The sequence below is a fragment of the Aquarana catesbeiana genome, linkage group LG06, assembly GCF_042186555.1.
Source record: "Aquarana catesbeiana isolate 2022-GZ linkage group LG06, ASM4218655v1, whole genome shotgun sequence".
Taxonomy (NCBI): domain Eukaryota; kingdom Metazoa; phylum Chordata; class Amphibia; order Anura; family Ranidae; genus Aquarana; species Aquarana catesbeiana.
In genome coordinates, this window is record NC_133329.1 from 61,736,287 (window position 1) to 61,755,678 (window position 19,392).

The 19,392-nt window shown below is 44.1% G+C and overlaps 2 protein-coding genes across 2 annotated transcripts; both read right to left on the reverse strand.

Moving 5' to 3' along the window:
- Positions 1-1,943: 1,943 nt before the first annotated feature.
- On the reverse strand, positions 1,944-4,041 carry LOC141148547 (E3 ubiquitin-protein ligase TRIM39-like). Its single transcript, XM_073636094.1, has one exon. The coding sequence runs from the start codon at positions 3,996-3,998 to the stop codon at positions 2,397-2,399; it is 1,602 nt and encodes a 533-aa protein (XP_073492195.1). The 5' UTR covers positions 3,999-4,041; the 3' UTR covers positions 1,944-2,396.
- A 7,056-nt stretch (positions 4,042-11,097) lies between these two features.
- LOC141148548 (E3 ubiquitin/ISG15 ligase TRIM25-like) lies at positions 11,098-16,065 on the reverse strand. The gene has a single exon (XM_073636095.1). It carries the CDS (start codon positions 16,018-16,020, stop codon positions 14,473-14,475), a length of 1,548 nt encoding a protein of 515 aa, XP_073492196.1. The 5' UTR covers positions 16,021-16,065; the 3' UTR covers positions 11,098-14,472.
- Between the last annotated feature and the right edge of the window lie 3,327 nt (positions 16,066-19,392).

Genomic DNA, 19,392 nt, shown 5'->3' on the forward strand with positions numbered 1-19,392 from the left:
ACGTTTTCCCGTTTCAGTGGTTATACCGGGATGATGCCTGCACCTACAGACATCAACCCGGTATCATTCTCTTCAGCCGGCGATTCCCTTCACCATAAGAACTATCATAAGGTCAGTTCAGCCGCTTGATCGTTCTTACAGGCGGGACGTCCCCCCTGTGCTTCTCCGGGCTCGCTCCTGCCATCGACGAGACGGAGAAGGAATCCATCAGCGGCGGAAGTTGACCATAGAGATTTCTGGGTAACAGATGGTCCCCCAGTCATCTCTATGACTCTCGGAGGTCTGGGCCTGACGTTATGACGTCACACCCTGGCCTGGCAGTTGTAAATGCTGCCATATACTCTCGGCTGTTTCTTTTTTTTTCTTGATCTCGGTCTTTCCAGCCTGGAGGAGAAATAGACCCCACATCTCTCCATAAAGAGGACCTGTTACACACCATTTCTATTACAAGGGATGTTTACATTCCTTGTAAATGGAATAAAAGTGATCAAAACATTTTTTTTTTTCAAAGGGAAAGTGTAAAAATCAAAAAATGAAAATAAATAAAATAAACAATAAAAACAAAAAAAAATTTTTTAAAGCACCATCATCTTTTTTTTTGGAAAATTACTCAGAACTCCCAAACATTATACATTTTTTTTAGCAGAGAATAAAATGGCGGTTGTTGCAACTTTTTATGTCACATGGTATTTGCGCAGCAATTTTTCAAAGGCTTTTTTTTGGGGGGGAGAAAAAAATGTTTCATGAATTTAAAAAAAAAAAACACTAAAGTTAGCCCAGTTTTTTTGTATAATGTATGATGTGAAAGATGGTGTTACGCCGAGTAAATTGATACCTGTCATGCTTGAATGTCACGCTCGTGGAATGGCGCCAAACTTCGGTACTCAAAAATCTGCATAGGCGATGCTTTAAAATTATTTACAGGTTACCAGTTTAGAGTTACAGGGGAGGTCTTGGTATAGAATTGTTGCTCTCGCTCTAACGTTTGCGGCGATACCTCACATGTGTGATTTGAATGCCGTTTACATATGTGGGCACGACGTACGTATGCGTTCGCTTCTGTGTGCGAGCTCACGGGGACACAGAAGCGAACGCATACGTACGTCGTGCCCACATATGTAAACGGCATTCAAATCACACATGTGAGGTATCGCCGCAAACGATAGAGCGAGAGCAACAATTCTATACCAAGACCTCCCCTGTAACTCTTAACTGGTAACCTGTAAATAATTTTAAAGCGTTGCCTATGGAGATTTTTTGAGTACCGAAGTTTGGCGCCATTCCACGAGCGTGACATTCAAGCATGACAGGTTTCTATTTACTCGGCGTAACACCATCTTTCACATTATAAAAAAAAATTGGGATAACTTTAGTGTTTTTTTTTTTTTTTTATAATCAAAATTTTTTTATTTTCTGTTATACTTTTCACAATTCACAATTAAACATCCTTAATCTTTTCTTTTTTTTTTTTTATAATCATTTTCTGTTAATAACTTTAGTGTTTTATTTTATTTTAATTCATGAAAACTTTTTGTTCCCCCCCCCCCCAAAGAAAAACGCCTTTTGAAAAATCGCTGCACAAATACCATGTGACATAAAAAGTTGCAACAACCACCATTTTATTCTCTGCTAAAAAAAAAAAAAAGAATAATGTTTGGGGGGTTCTGAGTAATTTTCCACCAAAAAAATGTTGATTTTTACATGTAGTTGCGAAGTGCCAGAATTGGCCCGGATGGAAAGCAGTAAATCTAGGATAGCGTTTGGGTCACGTTCAGGGTCAAGGATCGGGGTCAGTGTCAGTATATTTTGGGCAGGATTTTTTATTTTTTTTGTAAATTAGTATCAGTGTCAGTGTGTTATAGGTGGGGAAAAAAAAAACGACATGCGCACTATGGTTTCTGGGCTGTACTACGGGTACAAACAACAAATAACTTACACATATGTGGTGACACTGCAATTGTCAGAAGCAGGTGAATTTATTTTGGGTTGCTCTTGGTGGTAGATTATAGTAGTAATAAGAAATATACAGCTACATTTTTAATTTTTTTTTTCTATTTTGGGTCAGTTTTTCTTTGATGATAAAAAAAAAAAAAAAACACAGGAGATATCCATAACCATTTACCACCAAATGAAACTCAAATTTGTCCTGAAAAAAAAAAAAAAGTAGAATCCAGCTGTATGCACAAAGGAGTTGTGATGATATGTACAGTTTTACCAACACATGTCAAAGTTGCAAAATTGTACTTAGGCATTAAGATTTGTTTTACCCTTAGGTGGGAAGGGGTTAATGTAGTGCCCCTTTTACTTGTCCCAGCTGTTATTATTCCCCAAATGATTTCACCTTCTATTATTTGTATTGACAAAATGGTAGAAAAAAAAAAATATGTTGCAAATTATTATTTTATGGAAAACACCGAAGATATGAGTTTTACCCAGGCTCCCTTATTAACATAGAAGACAGCATGGAGGGGTTCGGTGAAGGTGGTGGTGAAGGTGTGGAGGTGTCTGATGGGGTCACTCAGCTGGTAGAAGGACAGACGGCCACCTTCATAATCCAAATATATTCCCAATCTCTGCACAGGAGAATCCAGGTTTAACTCCTGTAATCGAAAGTTATGTTCACATGAATATTTATTTCCACATATGCCAAAATCCCAGGACTTGTTATTATACCCAATACCAGACTCCTTTCCATCTCTCTTTATACTGGGATAGCAAACACCCACATACCAATCCCCACAGTCACCAATCTCTACTTCCCAGTAATGTCTCCCATGGGAAAAACTCTCCATACTCATCACCTGACTGAATAATGTAAATCTCTCTGGTAATTTTGGTCTAATCTTTCGTGTTTCACAGCGGGTTGCTGTTCTCAGGTCATCAGATAAAGTCACAGAAGTAAAGGCAGTTTTTTCATCCAGTCGCAGATCAGTTGTATCCTGTACATAGAAGCTGCTTTTTAATTGCATATTAGTGATAAGATCAGTTATAGATCTGTGCAACACAAGAGAGATCATAAAATCGTCCAAATCGGGAACAGAAGATTCCTCCACATTCTGGTCATCTGTATCTGATTCCTGATCTTGAAGGACTTCATCAGTATCTGATTCCTTATCTTGTAGGACAGTTATTGGGTCGGTCATGTTACACAACTTCTCAATGTGATCAAGTTTCCCGGACAGCTCATCCTTCTGTATCTCCAACTGTTTGGTGAGATCATTGAGTGACTGTGAGACCTCCTCTACCTGTCTGGAGATCTCACTCAGGACTCTCTGTTCCTGGACCTCCAGCTGTCTCCTGATATCCTCAAACAGGGCAGTGACTCTCTTCTTCTCATCATCTGCTTTATCTTGTGCTTTTCTCTTCTGGTCCTGTAGATTCAGAATTGCCTTTTCAGTTGTCTCTTTTGTTGCTGTCAATTTTCTTAGAACACTATATAGTTTATCTTTCTTCTTCTCCAAAGCCTCTTCTAGAAGTTCCACTTCATGTCCTTTATGTTTCCCCACCAGACAGCAGGACACACATAGACAGATGGCGTCCTCAGAGCAGTAAAACCTTAGGAGGTCCTTGTGGATGGAGCATTTTTTACTTCCAAAGGACAAGGTGGGTTCCACCAACACATGGTCCACTGTCTTGTTGTGGGCTGTCAGGTGTTTATCACACATAGAAGTCTCACAATGTAGACAAGATTTAACAGCTCCCACTGGAGAATCCACACAATACGTACAGAGGATCTCACTTTTCTCCTCCTTTTGTTGTGTAGATCTGAAGTTGTCCACAATGTTACACAACTTCCTGTTCTTCTCCAGAGTAGGACGCTCTACATACTCCTCTCTGCACTCCGGACAGGAATAAACTCTGGACCACTCCTGTGTATCCAGAGCAGTCACAATACAATCCCGGCAGAAGATGTGTCCACATCTCAGTGACACCGGCTCCGTATAAAGGCTCAGGCAGATGGAGCAGCGCAGCTCTTCTCCTAGAGCAGCAGACGCCATTCTGAAAACAAGGAAGAGGAAACGAAACTAAAAATCTGTTGTCATAAAGAAGGCGGAGGCTTCACACATTAACCCTACAGAGGACAGGAAGAACCCAAAGCAAGTGATGTTTACTTGTGGTCTGTTTCAGAAATAAATGTGCTGTTCCTTTAAATGTGCTGTTCCAGAAAAGCGGAGTTACCCTTTAACCACTTCAGCCCCGGAAGGATTTGCCCCCTCAATGACCAGGCCATTTTTTGCGATATGGCACTGCATCGCTTTAACTGACAATTGCACGGTCGTGCGACGCTGCACCCAAACAAAATTGACGTCCTTTTTTCCCCACAAATAGAGCTTTCTTTTGGTGGTATTTGATCACCTCTGCGGTTTTTATTTTTTGCACTATAAACAAACAAATAGCGACAATTTTGAAAAAAACGCATTATTTTTTACTTTTTGCTATAATAAATATCCCCCAAAAATATATAAAAAAACATTTTTTTTCCTCAGTTTAGGCCAATACGTATTCTTCTACATATTTTTGGTTAAAAAAAATCGCAATAAGCGTTTTTTGATTGGTTTGCGCAAAAGTTATAGTGTCTACAAAATAGGGGATCGTTTTATGGCATTTTTATTAATTTTTTTTTTTTTACTAGTAATGGCGGCGATCAGCGATTTTTATCGTGACTGCGACATTATGGCCGACAAATCGGACACTTTTGGCGCTATTTCGGGACCATTCACAGCGATCAGTGCGATTAAAAATGCATTGATTACTGTGTAAATGTGACTGGTAGTGAAGGGGTTAACCACTAGGGGGCAGTGAAGGGGTTAAGTGTGTTCTAGGGAGTGATTCTAACTATGGGGGGGAGGGGCTATGTGTGACACGACACTGATCACCGCTCCCGATTACAGGGAGCGGTGATCAGTGTACTGTCACCAGGCAGAACGGGGAAATGCATCAAGTCATCACTTGACATTGCTACCATGAAACCAGAAACTGTGGAATGTCCTTTGCCAGTCTGGCTGGTGAGTGATTGATGCTGTAGGATGGTGTTTCTCAAATTGTGTGCCGCAGCACAGGAGAATTGCAGGTGTGCCATGGGCAGGGCCGGCGCTCCCGCACTGCTTCCTAGGGAGGGTCTCTTTGTGCCTGCTCCGGCACACCCCTGCCTCCATCTGCACCCAATGCCCGCTCTCCGCGGACCATCTACTGGCTTCCCATAGCCGTTCTAGCCACCTCGCTCAGCGAGGAAGTATGAGGGACCTGCAGCAGCATTCGTCACGGGTGTGGCTCCCACTAGTCACCAATCACCTCTCAGCGATTGCTCCTAGCCTTCGCCACCCTTCACAAGCCGAGCAGGAGAGAGTTGGGCAATCCACGATGCATCCTGTGTGAACAGAGGCTCACCCAGAAGTGCTCGAGGCGCCCACACCTCCGCTTCTCTCTGCCCAGTGACTCACTGGAACACCGAGCCAAGAGGAAGACCTGCCATAGGAAACAGAGGAGAGACGGCAGATCAGCCGGCCGGGAGGCGAGTCCAGCACGTCACTAATGAACATCCAGAGATCCTCACTGAAATGGCCCTGCAGTCATGAGTAATACCCTACAACACTTCCCTAACTGGGATCCATCCCATCAACAGATTCATGTGAATTGACCTCATGGAGATCCAGTGGGGGTACAATGGAGTCAGCATAGCGGTTATTACCACCCCATTCTGCTTGAAACGCATTATTGCATCAGACTGCTGCTTTTGTTTATGTAGCACCCTGGAGTTTAGACAGGGTTGCTCCTCACATATTTACTTGCCAGGAATAATTATCGTGGTTGATTGTTAGAGATCCATTGATTTCTCCCAAAGTTTGGCCTTGTTGCACTTTTCTCTTCTACCACTAGGTGGCCGGGTACTTGGTGGTACTAGATACGAGAAGGGCAACCCAAGGTCAGATTAGGAGTGGAGTGTGGGGTGGGGTGTCTCAGCCAATGGGCAGGGGTTTTCTTGAATCCCTTGGCCTGCTGGGAGAACCTATATATTTGGGTGGAGTCAGGTGATCGGTGTTCTGTGTTACCTGGACGGCTGTCTGGGTGGACGTGTGTTGTATTGCCCGGGGTGCTAGGCTGGAGTTTGGGCCTATCCCGGGCAAATCTGGCTGCTAGGCTGCCTGAGGGCCTATCCAGAAGCAAGAGAGCAGCACAGGGTTGGGACTGCGGCTTGCAGTCCAATCAAAAGTGACGGTTCTCTGGCCGGCAGAACCTGTCAGTGGTCAAAGGTAGAGGGGAAGCTGTCGCCACTAAGGGACCTTCCGCCTTATTACCAGGGACCACAGTGAGTAACTGAAGCAAGTACCGGAGCAGTATTCTCACCAACCGGGGACGGTGAAGAATTGGGAAACTTCAGTGCGAATCAAGTCAGGGACCCAACCAGCGGAGGTGTGGCTTGCAGAGCAGCCTTGTGTGTCAAGCAAGGGACCGAGCCGGCCAATGAGGTGAGGTATCTTGAGTGCCAAGCTAGGGACCCAGCAGAGAGGTGGGGGTGACACTTGAGGAAGGTACTACCCTTAAGATTGGAGGAGCTCGAGGGATTCAGTGGCAGTGAATCATCTAGTCTGGTGAGAGAGACTGGGAGCTCAGTGGGCTGAAGAACTACAAGAAGTGATTGTAGTGGAAGTGAAGGAACTGTTAAGCTTTGAGTTAGGAACTGGTAAAGACTGTTGCCATAGGAGACAGCATTCCTGCACATGCAGAAGTGGCGTCTCGCTGGATGCCTTTCCCTGCATGGCTGTTCTCCTGTTGAAGTTTTGGAGTCTGCCAATTGAACTTGCAACTACCTAAGGGTGTCCTGACCCTAACCCTCTCTCCCCCAAAAGTTTAAGAGAAATAAACTCTCTTTTGCATTCAAGTGTCTGGCGCCCAATGACTTTAATCATCTTGCACCCACTATGGCTCGCAACTCACTATATACAGAAGGATGTCAGCTATTTCTGGCCCTGGAGGTTCTCATTAGACAGAAGGAGGCCTGGGACCTTGCTACATATATATGTAGCGCAGGGGTTTTACTACCCAAGCTATTATGTTAATGATAAATTGTTTCTTGGATAAGAGTTTGGCTCCCTCTAGCATCCGTTTAGTGCTATTGAGACTTCTGCACCAGTTCTGTAATCAGAGTTACAAAGCATTGTGTGGGATGTAGTTTAATCAGGAAAGGACTCATGTGTTAACTTAATTCTTGGAACTACTAAACCCACAATGCCCAGCCACAGACCCACAAGGCAAAGTTACTGCACAGCCTGCCGGGTAGGCAGATAAAAGGGACAGGCGTGGCATGTTTCCGGCCTCTTGGGATGCCATTCAATACCTGCATGCAGTGAGGTCTGCGAGTGTGACCAGGAGACTGCAGCCTGTAAGGCACGGAGCGGAATCGATCAGCCTCTGAGGAGTTCCAGAGCACAGCCAGCTGGATCCGAGTGTGGATGAGCCTGAGGACCCAAGACCTCTGGAGTTTTCCTGTATTCCAGTCATCAGCCATCTGAAGGAGCAGTGCGGTGTGACGGCGCCAGCTTCGGATCAGACGGAGATCTCAGGAAAAGAGTTTGGAAGGAATCCTACGGTACCTGGGCCTGTTGTGGTGAGCGGGCACTTGCCCAGACCAATAGAATATACTGTTTGCTGGTGAGACTGGTGGTTCTGCTTATTCATAGGCCATGCACAATGGAACTCTGGGGTTCATTACAACCCATGCTGTAGAGGTGGTACTGCATTACTATTACAGTTCACAAGGAAGAGTTAAAGGAGTGTTGTCTGTTCATCATCACCAAAGGAATAGTTCTCATTACACTCATCATTCTACAGTCTGTTTCTTTATGTTCCCTCATGTTGGATTACAAATAACTGCAGTTCAAATCAAAGAGCTAGCTGAAGAATAAATCAAGATAAAGCACTCTTATCACCCTCAGCAAGGCATCAGGGTGTCATTATACTCTCTGAACATTGAATTGCAGCCTAGGGGGAGCCATAGAGTATAGGATCCAATATTATACTGCATTATCCTATTTATGTGAATGTAATATGTTTGGGTCTGGGGTGTGCATTGAGGCTGCAGTGGGAAAGTGCTTAATATAAGTGTTGTATGATATTGAGCATTTGTCCCGCTGAGCATCTGTCTGCATATACCCTCCATGTGATTATTGAATTCCCAGTTCATGTACACATTGACTGTTTTCTATTGTCATTCTTTATATCTCAGTTACCGCAGTGTTTATTGTGCTAAACATCCTCTTAGTAAACTTTCCAAGTGTTTAATTGACAACTTGTGTGAGACTCCATCTATTATTACAGCGCGGGTGAAGTGACGGGTTCCAAGGTTACGGTAAATATACTATGTAGTGTACCGTTACTGTGTTTTCTCTTTACCACTGGGTCTCACACTAATATTACCAAACAGGTGTGACAGAGGGGTTGAGACTGTCCTGCCTATCAACCCCAAGGGTACAGCATTATACATTTTTATACCCTTTTTTTTTTTTTTTTAGAGCGGGCCGTCGGCTCTTCAGGGATAACAACCGATGCGGCTAAAAGCCGCTCAGTTGTTATCCTAAAGCAGTGGGAGGGCGCCTTCCTCCGCTCTTCCCGGGCCTCCCGTCACACCGGGAGACCTGATCCACGATCTGGCACTTCCCCCCGACTAGAAATGGCTTTGCTTCAGTCTCCTTTGTAAACACACAGAAGCAACGTCCCTTCCGGTTTACTCGGCTGCCAATGTCGCTGATTAAAAAAAAAAAAAAATTATAGTATAATCGCCGTTTTCGGCCCTTTACCACTTTATCAACGATTGGAGCGATCAGTTGTCAACGGACTGAAGCATGTCCGGTCTGGCTCCTCTGCTCGCACTGATCGGTACAGTGTGCGAGGAGAGGAAGGAGCTGGGTGCAGCAGTGCTGTGGGCTGGATCTGAGGTGCCCACAGCGCTGATATCTGCCCATTCCTGCCCATCCATGGCTCACTCATGCTCCATCCATGCCCAATCTGCGCCCATCCATAGCTCATTCATGCCCCAGCCATGCTCATCCGTTCTCATCCATGGCTCATTCATACTTCATCCATGCCCCAGCCATGCCCTTCCATGGCTCACTTACGCCCCAGCCATGCCCAATCTGCCCATCCATGCTCAATCCGTGCTCATCCATAGTTCATTCATGCCCCAGCCATGCTCATCCGTTCTCATCCATGGCTCATTCATACTTCATCCATGCCCCAGCCATGCCCTTCCATGGCTCACTTATGCCCCAGCCATGCCCAATCTGCCCATCCATGCTCAATCCGCGCTCATCCATAGTTCATTCATGCCCCAGCCATGCTCATCTGTACTCATCCATGGCTCATTCATGCTTCATCCGTGCCCTTCCATGGCTTATCCGTGCCCCAGCCGTGCCCATCTAGGGCAAAAAGTCTCACACATGTGGTATCCCCATACTCTGGAGAAGCAACAGACTGTATTTTGGGGTGTAATTTCACATATTCCCATGGCACGTTTGAGCAATATATCATTTAGTGACAACTTTGTGCAAAAAAAAAAAAAAAAAAAAAAAAAAATTTGTCTCTTTCCCGCAACTTGTGTCACAATATAAAATATTCCATGGACTCGACATGCCTCTCAGCAAATAGCTTGGGGTGTCTACTTTCCAAAATGGGGTCATTTGAGGCGGTTTTGAACTGTCCTGGCATTTTATGCACAACATTTAGAAGCTTATGTCACACATCACCCACTCTTCTAACCACTTGAAGACAAAGCCCTTTCTGACACTTTTTGTTTACATGAAAAAATTATTTTTTTTTGCAAGAAAATTACTTTGAACCCCCAAACATTATATATTTTTTTAAAGCAAATGCCCTACAGATTAAAATGGTGGGTGTTTCATTTTTTTTTTTTCACACAGTATTTGCGCAGCGATTTTTCAAACACATTTTTTTGGGGGAAAAAACACACTTTTTTTAAATTTTAATGCACTAAAACACACTATATTGCCCAAATGTTTGATGAAATAAAAAAGATGATCTTAGGCCGAGTACATGGATACCAAACATGACATGCTTTAAAATTGCACACAAACATGCAGTGGAAACAAAATAAATACATTTTTAAAAGCCTTTACAGGTTACCACTTTAGATTTACAGAGGAGGTCTACTGCTAAAATGACTGCCCTCAATCTGATGTTCGCGGTGATACCTCACATGCATGGTGCAATTGCTGTTTACATTTGACGCCAAACCAACGCTTGCGTTCGCCTTAGCGCGAGAGCAGGGGGGGGGGCAGGGGTGCTTTTTTTTTTTTCTTTATTATTTGTTTGCTTTTTTATCTTATTTTTAAACTGTTCCTTTCATTTTTTTTTTTTTATAATTTTTATTGTTATCTCAGGGAATGTAAATATCCCCTATGATAGCAATAGGTAGTGACAGGTACTGTTTTTTGAAAAAATTGGGGTCTATTAGACCCTAGATCTCTCCTCTGCCCTCAAAGCATCTGACCACACCAAGATCGGTGTGATAAAATGCTTTCCTAATTTCCCAATGGCGCTGTTTACATCCGGCGAAATCTAAGTCATGAAATGCTCGTAGCTTCCGGTTTCTTAGGCCAAAGAGATGTTTGGAGCCACTCTGGTCTCTGATCAGCTCTATGGTCAGCTGGCTGAATCACCGGCTGCATTCTCAGGTTCCCTGTTGAGACAGAAGAGCCAGAGAAAAACACGGAAGACGGTGGGGGGGGGGGGGGGACGACATTCCCTCCCACTGCTTGTAAAAGCAGTCTAGAGGCTAATTAGCCGCTAGGATTGCTTTTACATGAAAGCCGACCGCTGGCTGAAAAGAATGATACCAAGATGATACCTAAACCTGCAGGCATCATTCTGGTATAACCACTCAAAGTCGTGAATGGCGTACCTGAAGACATAAAAATGGTTAACAATAAAACACAGTAAACGGTAAAGTATAAAAAATTGCATAACTGAAAAGCAAACATGATAAAACATAATAACAAAAAAAATTGCAGAATAGAATACAGTAAAAAAGAGCAGAACAATAGAGAGAGAATAGAGAGAGAGAGAACAATAAAACGACAACTATTTTTTTTATTTTATATATTTATTTATTTTTTTACACTTTTTTGTAACTAACTTTTATAACTGTAACCGGTTCCAGGTTCGGGTCTCTCAAAATGCGATAGCATCTTGGGAGACCCTGTGAAAGTGTGCCTAGTCTGTGCAATGCTGTACCCTACGCTAATACTCAACTAGTGAATGGTAGCGTTCAAAACATTCACCAATGCAAAGACCAGGATTGTCAGGACAGGAGGGACAATAATAGCGGGTGTCACGTCTATATCCGCGCTTGCTGCAGACACAACATCTTTTTTGGGGGGGTTCGTTGGGTAGGGGTACTCGGGAGGACATAAAGAAAATGCCTCTCATGCAGCCGACTGCATTTGGTTGGGGATGTGAATGGGGGAAGTACGGGCGCTGCAGAAGCGGTGGGTTCCCAATTAGGATTGGCGAATGCAGCAGGAAGGGCACTATGGGCACCATGGGCCTGTGTTTGTCTTTTTGGTGGCAGTGGGACACTACTTGTGCTTGCCACCTCACCAGCTTGAACTGCACTTATGGGACTCGCCACGTCACCAAGTGTTACTGCAGTGCTGGTTTGACTATGACCGGGGTGTACTAGGCCACTGGTGCTTGCCAGTTCACCAAAACGCTACCAAAAAAACTGTTAGCGATCGCAGGGATCAGGCCTGACTCTGCGAACGCTGCAGTTATGCGTTTAGTGTTTTGTAAGTGACAGTGATCGATCGATACTGCACTTGGGTGGGCTGGGCTTGGCCGGGTGGAGGGGCAAAACGCAGGTGCTAGCAGGTATCTGGGCTGATCCCGCTAACACTGCGTTTTTGGGAACCCTAAACTGCTGGGGACGCTAGTATAGGTCTGATCGGATCAGATATTGATCCGATCAGATACTACACCACTAAGGGAGGTGTACGGTGCGTGCGTGGGTGTTAGCGGTACTGGCGCTAATCTGACACTGCCTGGGGCTGGTGCTTGCCAGTTCACCAAAACGCTACCAAAAAAAACTGTAAGCGATCGCAGGGATCAGGCTTGACTCTGCGAACGCTGCAGTTATGCATTTAGTGTTTTGTAAGTGACAGTGATCGATCGATTCTGCACTTAGGTGGGCTGGGCCGGGCGGAGGGGCAAAACGCAGGTGCTAGCAGGTATCTGGGCCGATCCCGCTAACACTGCGTTTTTGGGAACCCTAAACTGCTGGGGACGCTAGTACAGATCTGATCGGATCAGATATTGATCCGTTCAGATACTATACCACTAAGGGAGGCGTATGCTGCGTGCGTGGGTGTTAGCGGTACTGGCGCTAATCTGACGCTGCCTGGGGCGACACATATCACTGCCAGGCGATCAGGGGGCTAAACCTTTATTCGGTAATAAATGGCGGGTTCCCTGACACTATAAAAAATAAACGAACTAACCAGCGTCACCCGTAACAGTTATACGGTGATCAGTGGTGAAAGGGTTAACTAGGGGGCAATCAAGGGGTTAAAACCTTTATTAGGAAGTATATGGGGGTCCCTGTCACTATAAAATGCTGACGGCGAATCTAAATATTTACCTCCCTAACTAGCGTCACCAGCGACACTAATACAGCGATCAGGAAAATGATCGCTTAGCGACACTGGCGACGGGGGGTGATCAAGGGGTTAAAACTTTATTGGGGGGGGGTTAGGGGGGTATCCTAGACCTAAAGGGGGCTAACAGTAACTGTCCCACTACACTAACTGTCACAAACTGACACCATGCAGTAATCAGAAAAAAAAAAAAAAACTGCTTGGTGTCAGTGTGACGGGGGGGGGGGGGGAATCGGGGGTGTAATGTATGCCTGGCGTGTTCTACTGTATGTGTGTGTTTGTGTAACTCACATTCTAGTCTTCTCTCCTCGGCGCCGGAACGGAAAATGCCGAGCCGAGGAGAGATGACATCATTTCCTCTGCCTCTGTGTACAATACAGAGGCAGGGAAATGATCCCATTGGCCAGGAGCGATCGTGAGGGGGGGGGCCACGAATGGATGGCCTCCCCCTCACCACCGATCGACAGGAGGATTTGCCGACCGCCGCAGGCACCGGGGGGGGCAATGGGACCCCCCCACCCGCGGGCAGGCAAGGACGTACCTGTAAGCCCTTTTGCCTGCCCGTGCCACTCTGCCGACGTACATCGTCGTGCGGCGGTCGTCAAGTGGTTAATCCTTTTTTTTACAAAGTACCTTTTGGTCTTGCCCACATAATAGCTTCCACAGCCACACGTATGCAAATGCACTATATCAATGGTATTGCAGTTGACAAAGTGATACATTCACTTTACAATACATATTTTTACCTGTTGGTAAATGTACCATTTTACCTGGTTTGGTGAATTGACAGTAGGTACATGCCCTACAATGATAGGTGCCGCGGGGGCGTGAACCACATGGACCCTAATGTGGTGCAATGACTGGTTACCAGTATGTCACGGAGAGACTGATTACGTCTAAATGTGACATGTGGTTCCGAGTCTACAAACAAGCTTAATGTAGGATCATATTTTAGGAGATGCCAATGAGTATTCAAAATACGTCTGAATGTAGAATGCTGATTATTATATTTGATGATAGGACGTAAATTTTGTCCTAATTTGTATCCGAAAGATACAGCTGGCAATTCACTTTTACATTTTGAAAGTGCCCATCCGGCACATCTGATCAACTCAATACCTAAAGGCCAATACCTGGAAAGAAAAAATGCAACTGTAGTGATGAGACTTTCAAACACAAGCTCGGAGCCTACAAAATGATTCCTAGATCGAGGCTAGTCGCAAGTAGGGCAGCCCACTGGAATGAATGGACTGTCCTACTCATGAACAACAATGCGCAAAAAAAAGTGCATATGTACAGCTAATGTCATACTACATTAGTGTGAATGTGGCCTTAAAAGTCCTAATGCACCAAAAAATATAGTGGCACTACTTTTGGCCAACACAACACACAAGGCATTCACATTTCCTGGTGCCAACATGGCAGCATACCACCACATGTACGCTGCGATGGATTGGCACGAGGAATGGAAAATTGTGGTAAATATTTGATGTAATTTTTTCATTTTCCTGGCACCACACATATGGCAATATGCCACCATGGTTTGGCAAATTATGGTAAGTATTTGATACAATTTTCCATTTTCTGCACTATGATGTACTAAATGTAGTTGGGCGCTGGGGTGAGATTTAAAATCAGTTTTAACATACTGCATTGCGCATATACAGCCTGTTGTGGTGCATGCACACCAACACACATACACCAGTTGACGCTACAGTCAAGATCTTTACTCACCTACTCTCTAATATTCACCTACCCCCCCACTTTTTTTTTGGATAACGCCGTAAAATATAGGAAATCTCATAAATTATTGTTTTACAGAGAACACTGGAGAGATAAGCTTCACCCAGGCTCCCTCATTTACATAGAACACAGCATGGAGGGGCTCGGTGAAGGTGGTGGTGAAGGTGTGGAGGTGTCTGATGGTGTTGCACAGCTGGTAGAAGGACAGACGGCCACCGTCATAATCCAGATCTATTGCCAATCTCTGCACCACAGACCCAGGGTTCAACTTCTGTATCTGTGAATTATGTAAAGCTGAATAGTTTTGATCCTCCATGCGGAAACTCCAAGACTTCTCATCATTTCCGAGACTAGATCTTCCTATACTGGGGTAGCAAATGCCAACATCCCATTTTCCGTTGTCACTGGCCTCTACTTCCCAGTAATGCCGCCCAGAGGGAAAGGTCTTGGTGCTCAATACGTGGTAAAATTTTGTAAATCTTTCAGGTAATTTTGGTCTGTTCTGACTTGTTTTAGACTTTGATGCTTTTTTCAGGTTTTCGGTTAAAGCCACAAAATTGTTTGCAGTTTTTGCATCCAGCAACAAATCTGTCACCTCTTGCTCATGAAAGGCAACTATTGAAGACAGGTTAGAGATGAGACTAGTTACAGATCTGTGTAACATGAATGATATGAGAACATAATCCAGATCACGAACAGAAGATTCCTCCAAATTCTGGTCACCTGTGTCTGACTCCTGATCTTGTAGGACAGTTATTGGGTCGGTCATGTTACACAGCTTATCCATGTGAGCGATCTTCCTGGACAGCTCGTCCTTCTGTATCTCCAACTGTTTGATGAGATGAGTGACTGACAAGGAGACCTCCTCTACCTGTCTGGAGATCTCACTCAGGACTCTCTGTTCCTGGACCTCCAGCTGTCTCCTCATATCCTCAAACAGAGCAGTGACTCTCTTCTGCTCATCACCTGCTTTTTTCTCGTGGTCCTGTAGATTCTGAATTTTCTTCTCAGTTGTCTCTTTTATTGTGGTCAATTTTTCTAGAACATTCCTCAGTTTTACCTTCTTCTTTTCCAAAGCCTCTTCAAGAAGTTCCATTTCATGTCCTTTATGTTTTCCCACCAGACAGCAGGACACACATAGACAGACGGCATCCTCGGAGCAGTAATACTCCAGAAGCTTCTTGTGGATGGGGCATTTTTTACTACTGAAGGATGAGGTGGGTTCTACCAACACATGGTCCACTGTCTTGTTGTGGGCTCTCAGGTGTTTATCACACATAGAAGTCTCACAATGCTGACAAGTCTTAACAGCTGCTGTCGAAGAATCCACACAATACGTACAGAGGACCTCACCGCTCTCTTCCTTTTGTTGTGTAGATCTGAAGTTGTCCACAATGTTACACAACTTCCTGTTCTTCTCCAGAGTAGGACGTTCTACATCCTCCTCTCTGCACTCCGGACAGGAATAAACTCCGGACCCCTCCTGTGTATCCAGAGCAGTCACAATACAATCCCGGCAGAAGTTGTGTCCACATCTCAGTGACACCGGCTCCGTATAAAGGTTCAGGCAGATGGAGCAGCTCAGCTCGTCTTCTAAAGCAGCAGACGCCATTCTGGGAACAAGGAACAGGAAACCCAGTCTGTATAGATTAGGGCGGAGACTTTGGACATTAACCCCTGCACAGGAAAGAAAGAATGCAGAGCGAGCTGTTTTTACTTATTGTCCGTTACAACTAAAGGAAAATTCCCAAACTTCCAGGCACACTTATGCAAAGGGATTAGCTATGTGGATGTGTCCGATTGTTCTTGTTAGGAGAAATAAAAAAAAATGTTCAATTTTTTTTTTTTTTTAAGCACGCAGTTAGAAATATAGCCAATGCACCCTCACCACTGAGCATGCAGGAAAAAAGGGGGAACCAACTCTACATGCACAGCTATAGAAAATCTCTTCCCTCAATGGAAGCATTCTGCAACACTACAGATTAAACTCCACACTATATAATAAATAATATTATATGCTTTGTTAGAATGCCAACATACACTCACCGGCCACTTTATTAGGTACACCTGTTCAATGTCTTGGTAACACAAACTGCTAATCAGCCAGTCACATGGCAGTAACTCAATGCATTTAGGCATCCATATGTGGTGAAGACGACTTGCTGAAATTCTAACCGAGCATTAGAATGGGGAAGAAAGGGGATTTACAGTATCTCACAAAAGTGAGTACACCCCTCACATTTTTGTAAATATTTTATTATATCTTTTCATGTGACAACACTGAAGAAATGACACTTTGCTACAATGTAAAGTAGTGAGTGTACAGCTTGTATAACAGTGTAAATTTGCTGTCCCCTCAAAATAACTCAACACACAAACATTAACCACTTACCAACCGGCCCATAGCCGAATACCCCACATTACCCTGGAATACCCCACATTACTCCGCCATACTCCGCAATACCCTGCCATGCTGAGCCATGCTCGGCTGTACTCGGCCTCTCTATGTGGCCAGGCTGTGGAAGTCTCACACATGTAGTATTGCCGTACTCAGGAGGAGCAGGAGAATCTATTTTGGGGTGTCATTTTTGGTATGTACATGTTATGTGGTAGAAATATTGTATAAATGGACAACTTTGTGTTAAAAAAAAAAATGCGTTTTAACCACTTCCCGCCCGCCGGCCGTCATACAACGTCCTTGACTGTGCGGGGATATCTGAATGATGGTTGCAGCTACAGGCATCATTCAGATATCAGCTTTTTCGGCCGGCGATTCCCTATACCATGAGAATGATCATAGCGGCTGTTCCACTGCTTGATCGTTCTTACGGGAGGCGAGAGGGGATGTCCCCCCCTCCCGCGCTTCTACCGACTCACCGCTACGATCGAAGCCAGGATCGTTTTTTTTTTTTTTTTTTATTTCAGGCTTCCTAGCCTAGAGGTGAGATGTGGGGTCTTATTGACCCCATATCTCACTGTAAAGAGGACCTGTCATGCCATATTCCTATTACAAGGATGTTTACATTCCTTGTAATAGGAATAAAAGTGGTCAAAAATTTTTTTTTTTTGGAAAAAAGCATCAAACTAAAATAAATAAAGTAAAATGAACAATAAAAAAATATATATTTTTTTTAAAGCGCCCCTGTCCCTGTGTGCTCGCATGCAGAAGCGAACGCATACGTAAGTCCCGCCCACATATGAAAACGGTGTTCAAACCACACATGTGAGGTATCACTGCGATCAGTAGAGCGAGAGTAATAATTTTGGCTCTAGACCTCCTCTGTAACTCAAAACATGTAACCAGTAAAAAATTTTAAAGCATCGCCTATGGGGATTTCTGAGTAGCAAAGTTTGGCACCATTCCACAAGCGCGTGCAATTTTGAAAGGTGACATGTTTGGTATCTATTTACTCGGCGTAACTTCATCTTTCACATTATGCAAAAACATTGGGCTAACTTTACTGTTTTGGTTTTTGTAAAGCACAAAACAGTTTTTTTTCCCAAAAAAAAGCGTTAAAAAAATTGCTGCGCAAATACTGTTTGAGATAAAAAGTTGCAACGACCGCCATTGTATTCTCTAGGGTCTTTGCTAAAAAAACATATATAATGTTTTGGGGTTCTATGTAATTTTCTAGCTAATAAATGATGATTTTTACATGTAGGAGAGAAATGTCAGAATTGGCCTGGGTGCTCCAGAATGCCTGAAGGTGCTCCCTGCATGTTGGGCCTCTGTATGTGGCCACGCTGTGTAAAAGTCTCACACATGTGGTATCGCCGTACTCGGGAGTAATAGCAGAATGTGTTTTGGGGTGTAATTTGTGGTATGCATATGCGGTGTGTGAGAAATAACCTGCTAATATGACAATTTTGTGGAAAAAAAAAAGTAAAAAAAAAACCTTGATTTTGCAAAGAATTGTGGGAAAAAATGACAACTTCAAAAAACTCACCATGCATCTTTCTAAATACCTTGGAATGTCTTCTTTCCAAAAAGGGGTCATTTGGGGGGTATTTGTACTTTTCTGGCATGTTAGGGTCTCAAGAAATTAGATAGGCCGTCAGTACTTCAGGTGTGATCAATTTTCAGAGATTGGCACCATAGCTTTTGGACTCTATAACTTTCACAAAGACCAAATAATATCCACCGATTTGGGTTATTTTTACCAAAGATATGTAGCGATATAAATTTTGGCCAAAATATATGAAGAAAAATTACTAATTTGCAAAATATTATAACAGAAATGAAGAAAAATTGATTTTTTTACAGATTGTTCTGTCTTTTTTCTTTTACGGCGCAAAAAATAAAGAACCCAGCGGTGATTAAATACCACCAAAAGAAAGCTCCATTTGTGTGAAAAAAAGGACAAAAATTTCATATAGATACAGTGTTGCATGACTGAGTAATTGTCATTCAAAATGTGAGAGCACCAAAAGCTGAAAATTGGTCTGGTTAGGAAGGGGGTTTAAGTGCCCAGTTGTCAAGTGATTAATGTCTAAACAGCTGTCAACAAAAGTAAGTACACCCCTAAGTCAAAATATCCAAATTGGGCCCAAAGTGTTAATATTTTGTGTGGCCATCATTGTTTTCCAGCAGTTTACCAGAGCTTCACAGGTTGCCACTGGAGTCCTCTTCCACTCCTCCATGATGACATCACAGAGCTGATGGAGGTTGGAGACCCTGCGCTCCTCCACCTTCCATTTGAGGATGCCCCACAGATGCTCAATAGGGTTTAGGTCTGGAGATATGCTTAGCCAGTCCATCACCTTTGCCCTCAGCTTCTTTAGCAAGGCAATGTTCATCTTGGAGGTGTGTTTGGGGTCGTTATCATGTTGGAATACTGCCCTGCGGCCCAGTCTCCAAAGGGAGGGAATCATGCTCTGCTTCAGTATGTCACAGTACATGTTGGCATTCATGGTTCCCTCAATGAACTGTAGCTCCCCAGTGCCGGCAGCACTCATGCAGCCCCAGACCATGACACTCCCACCA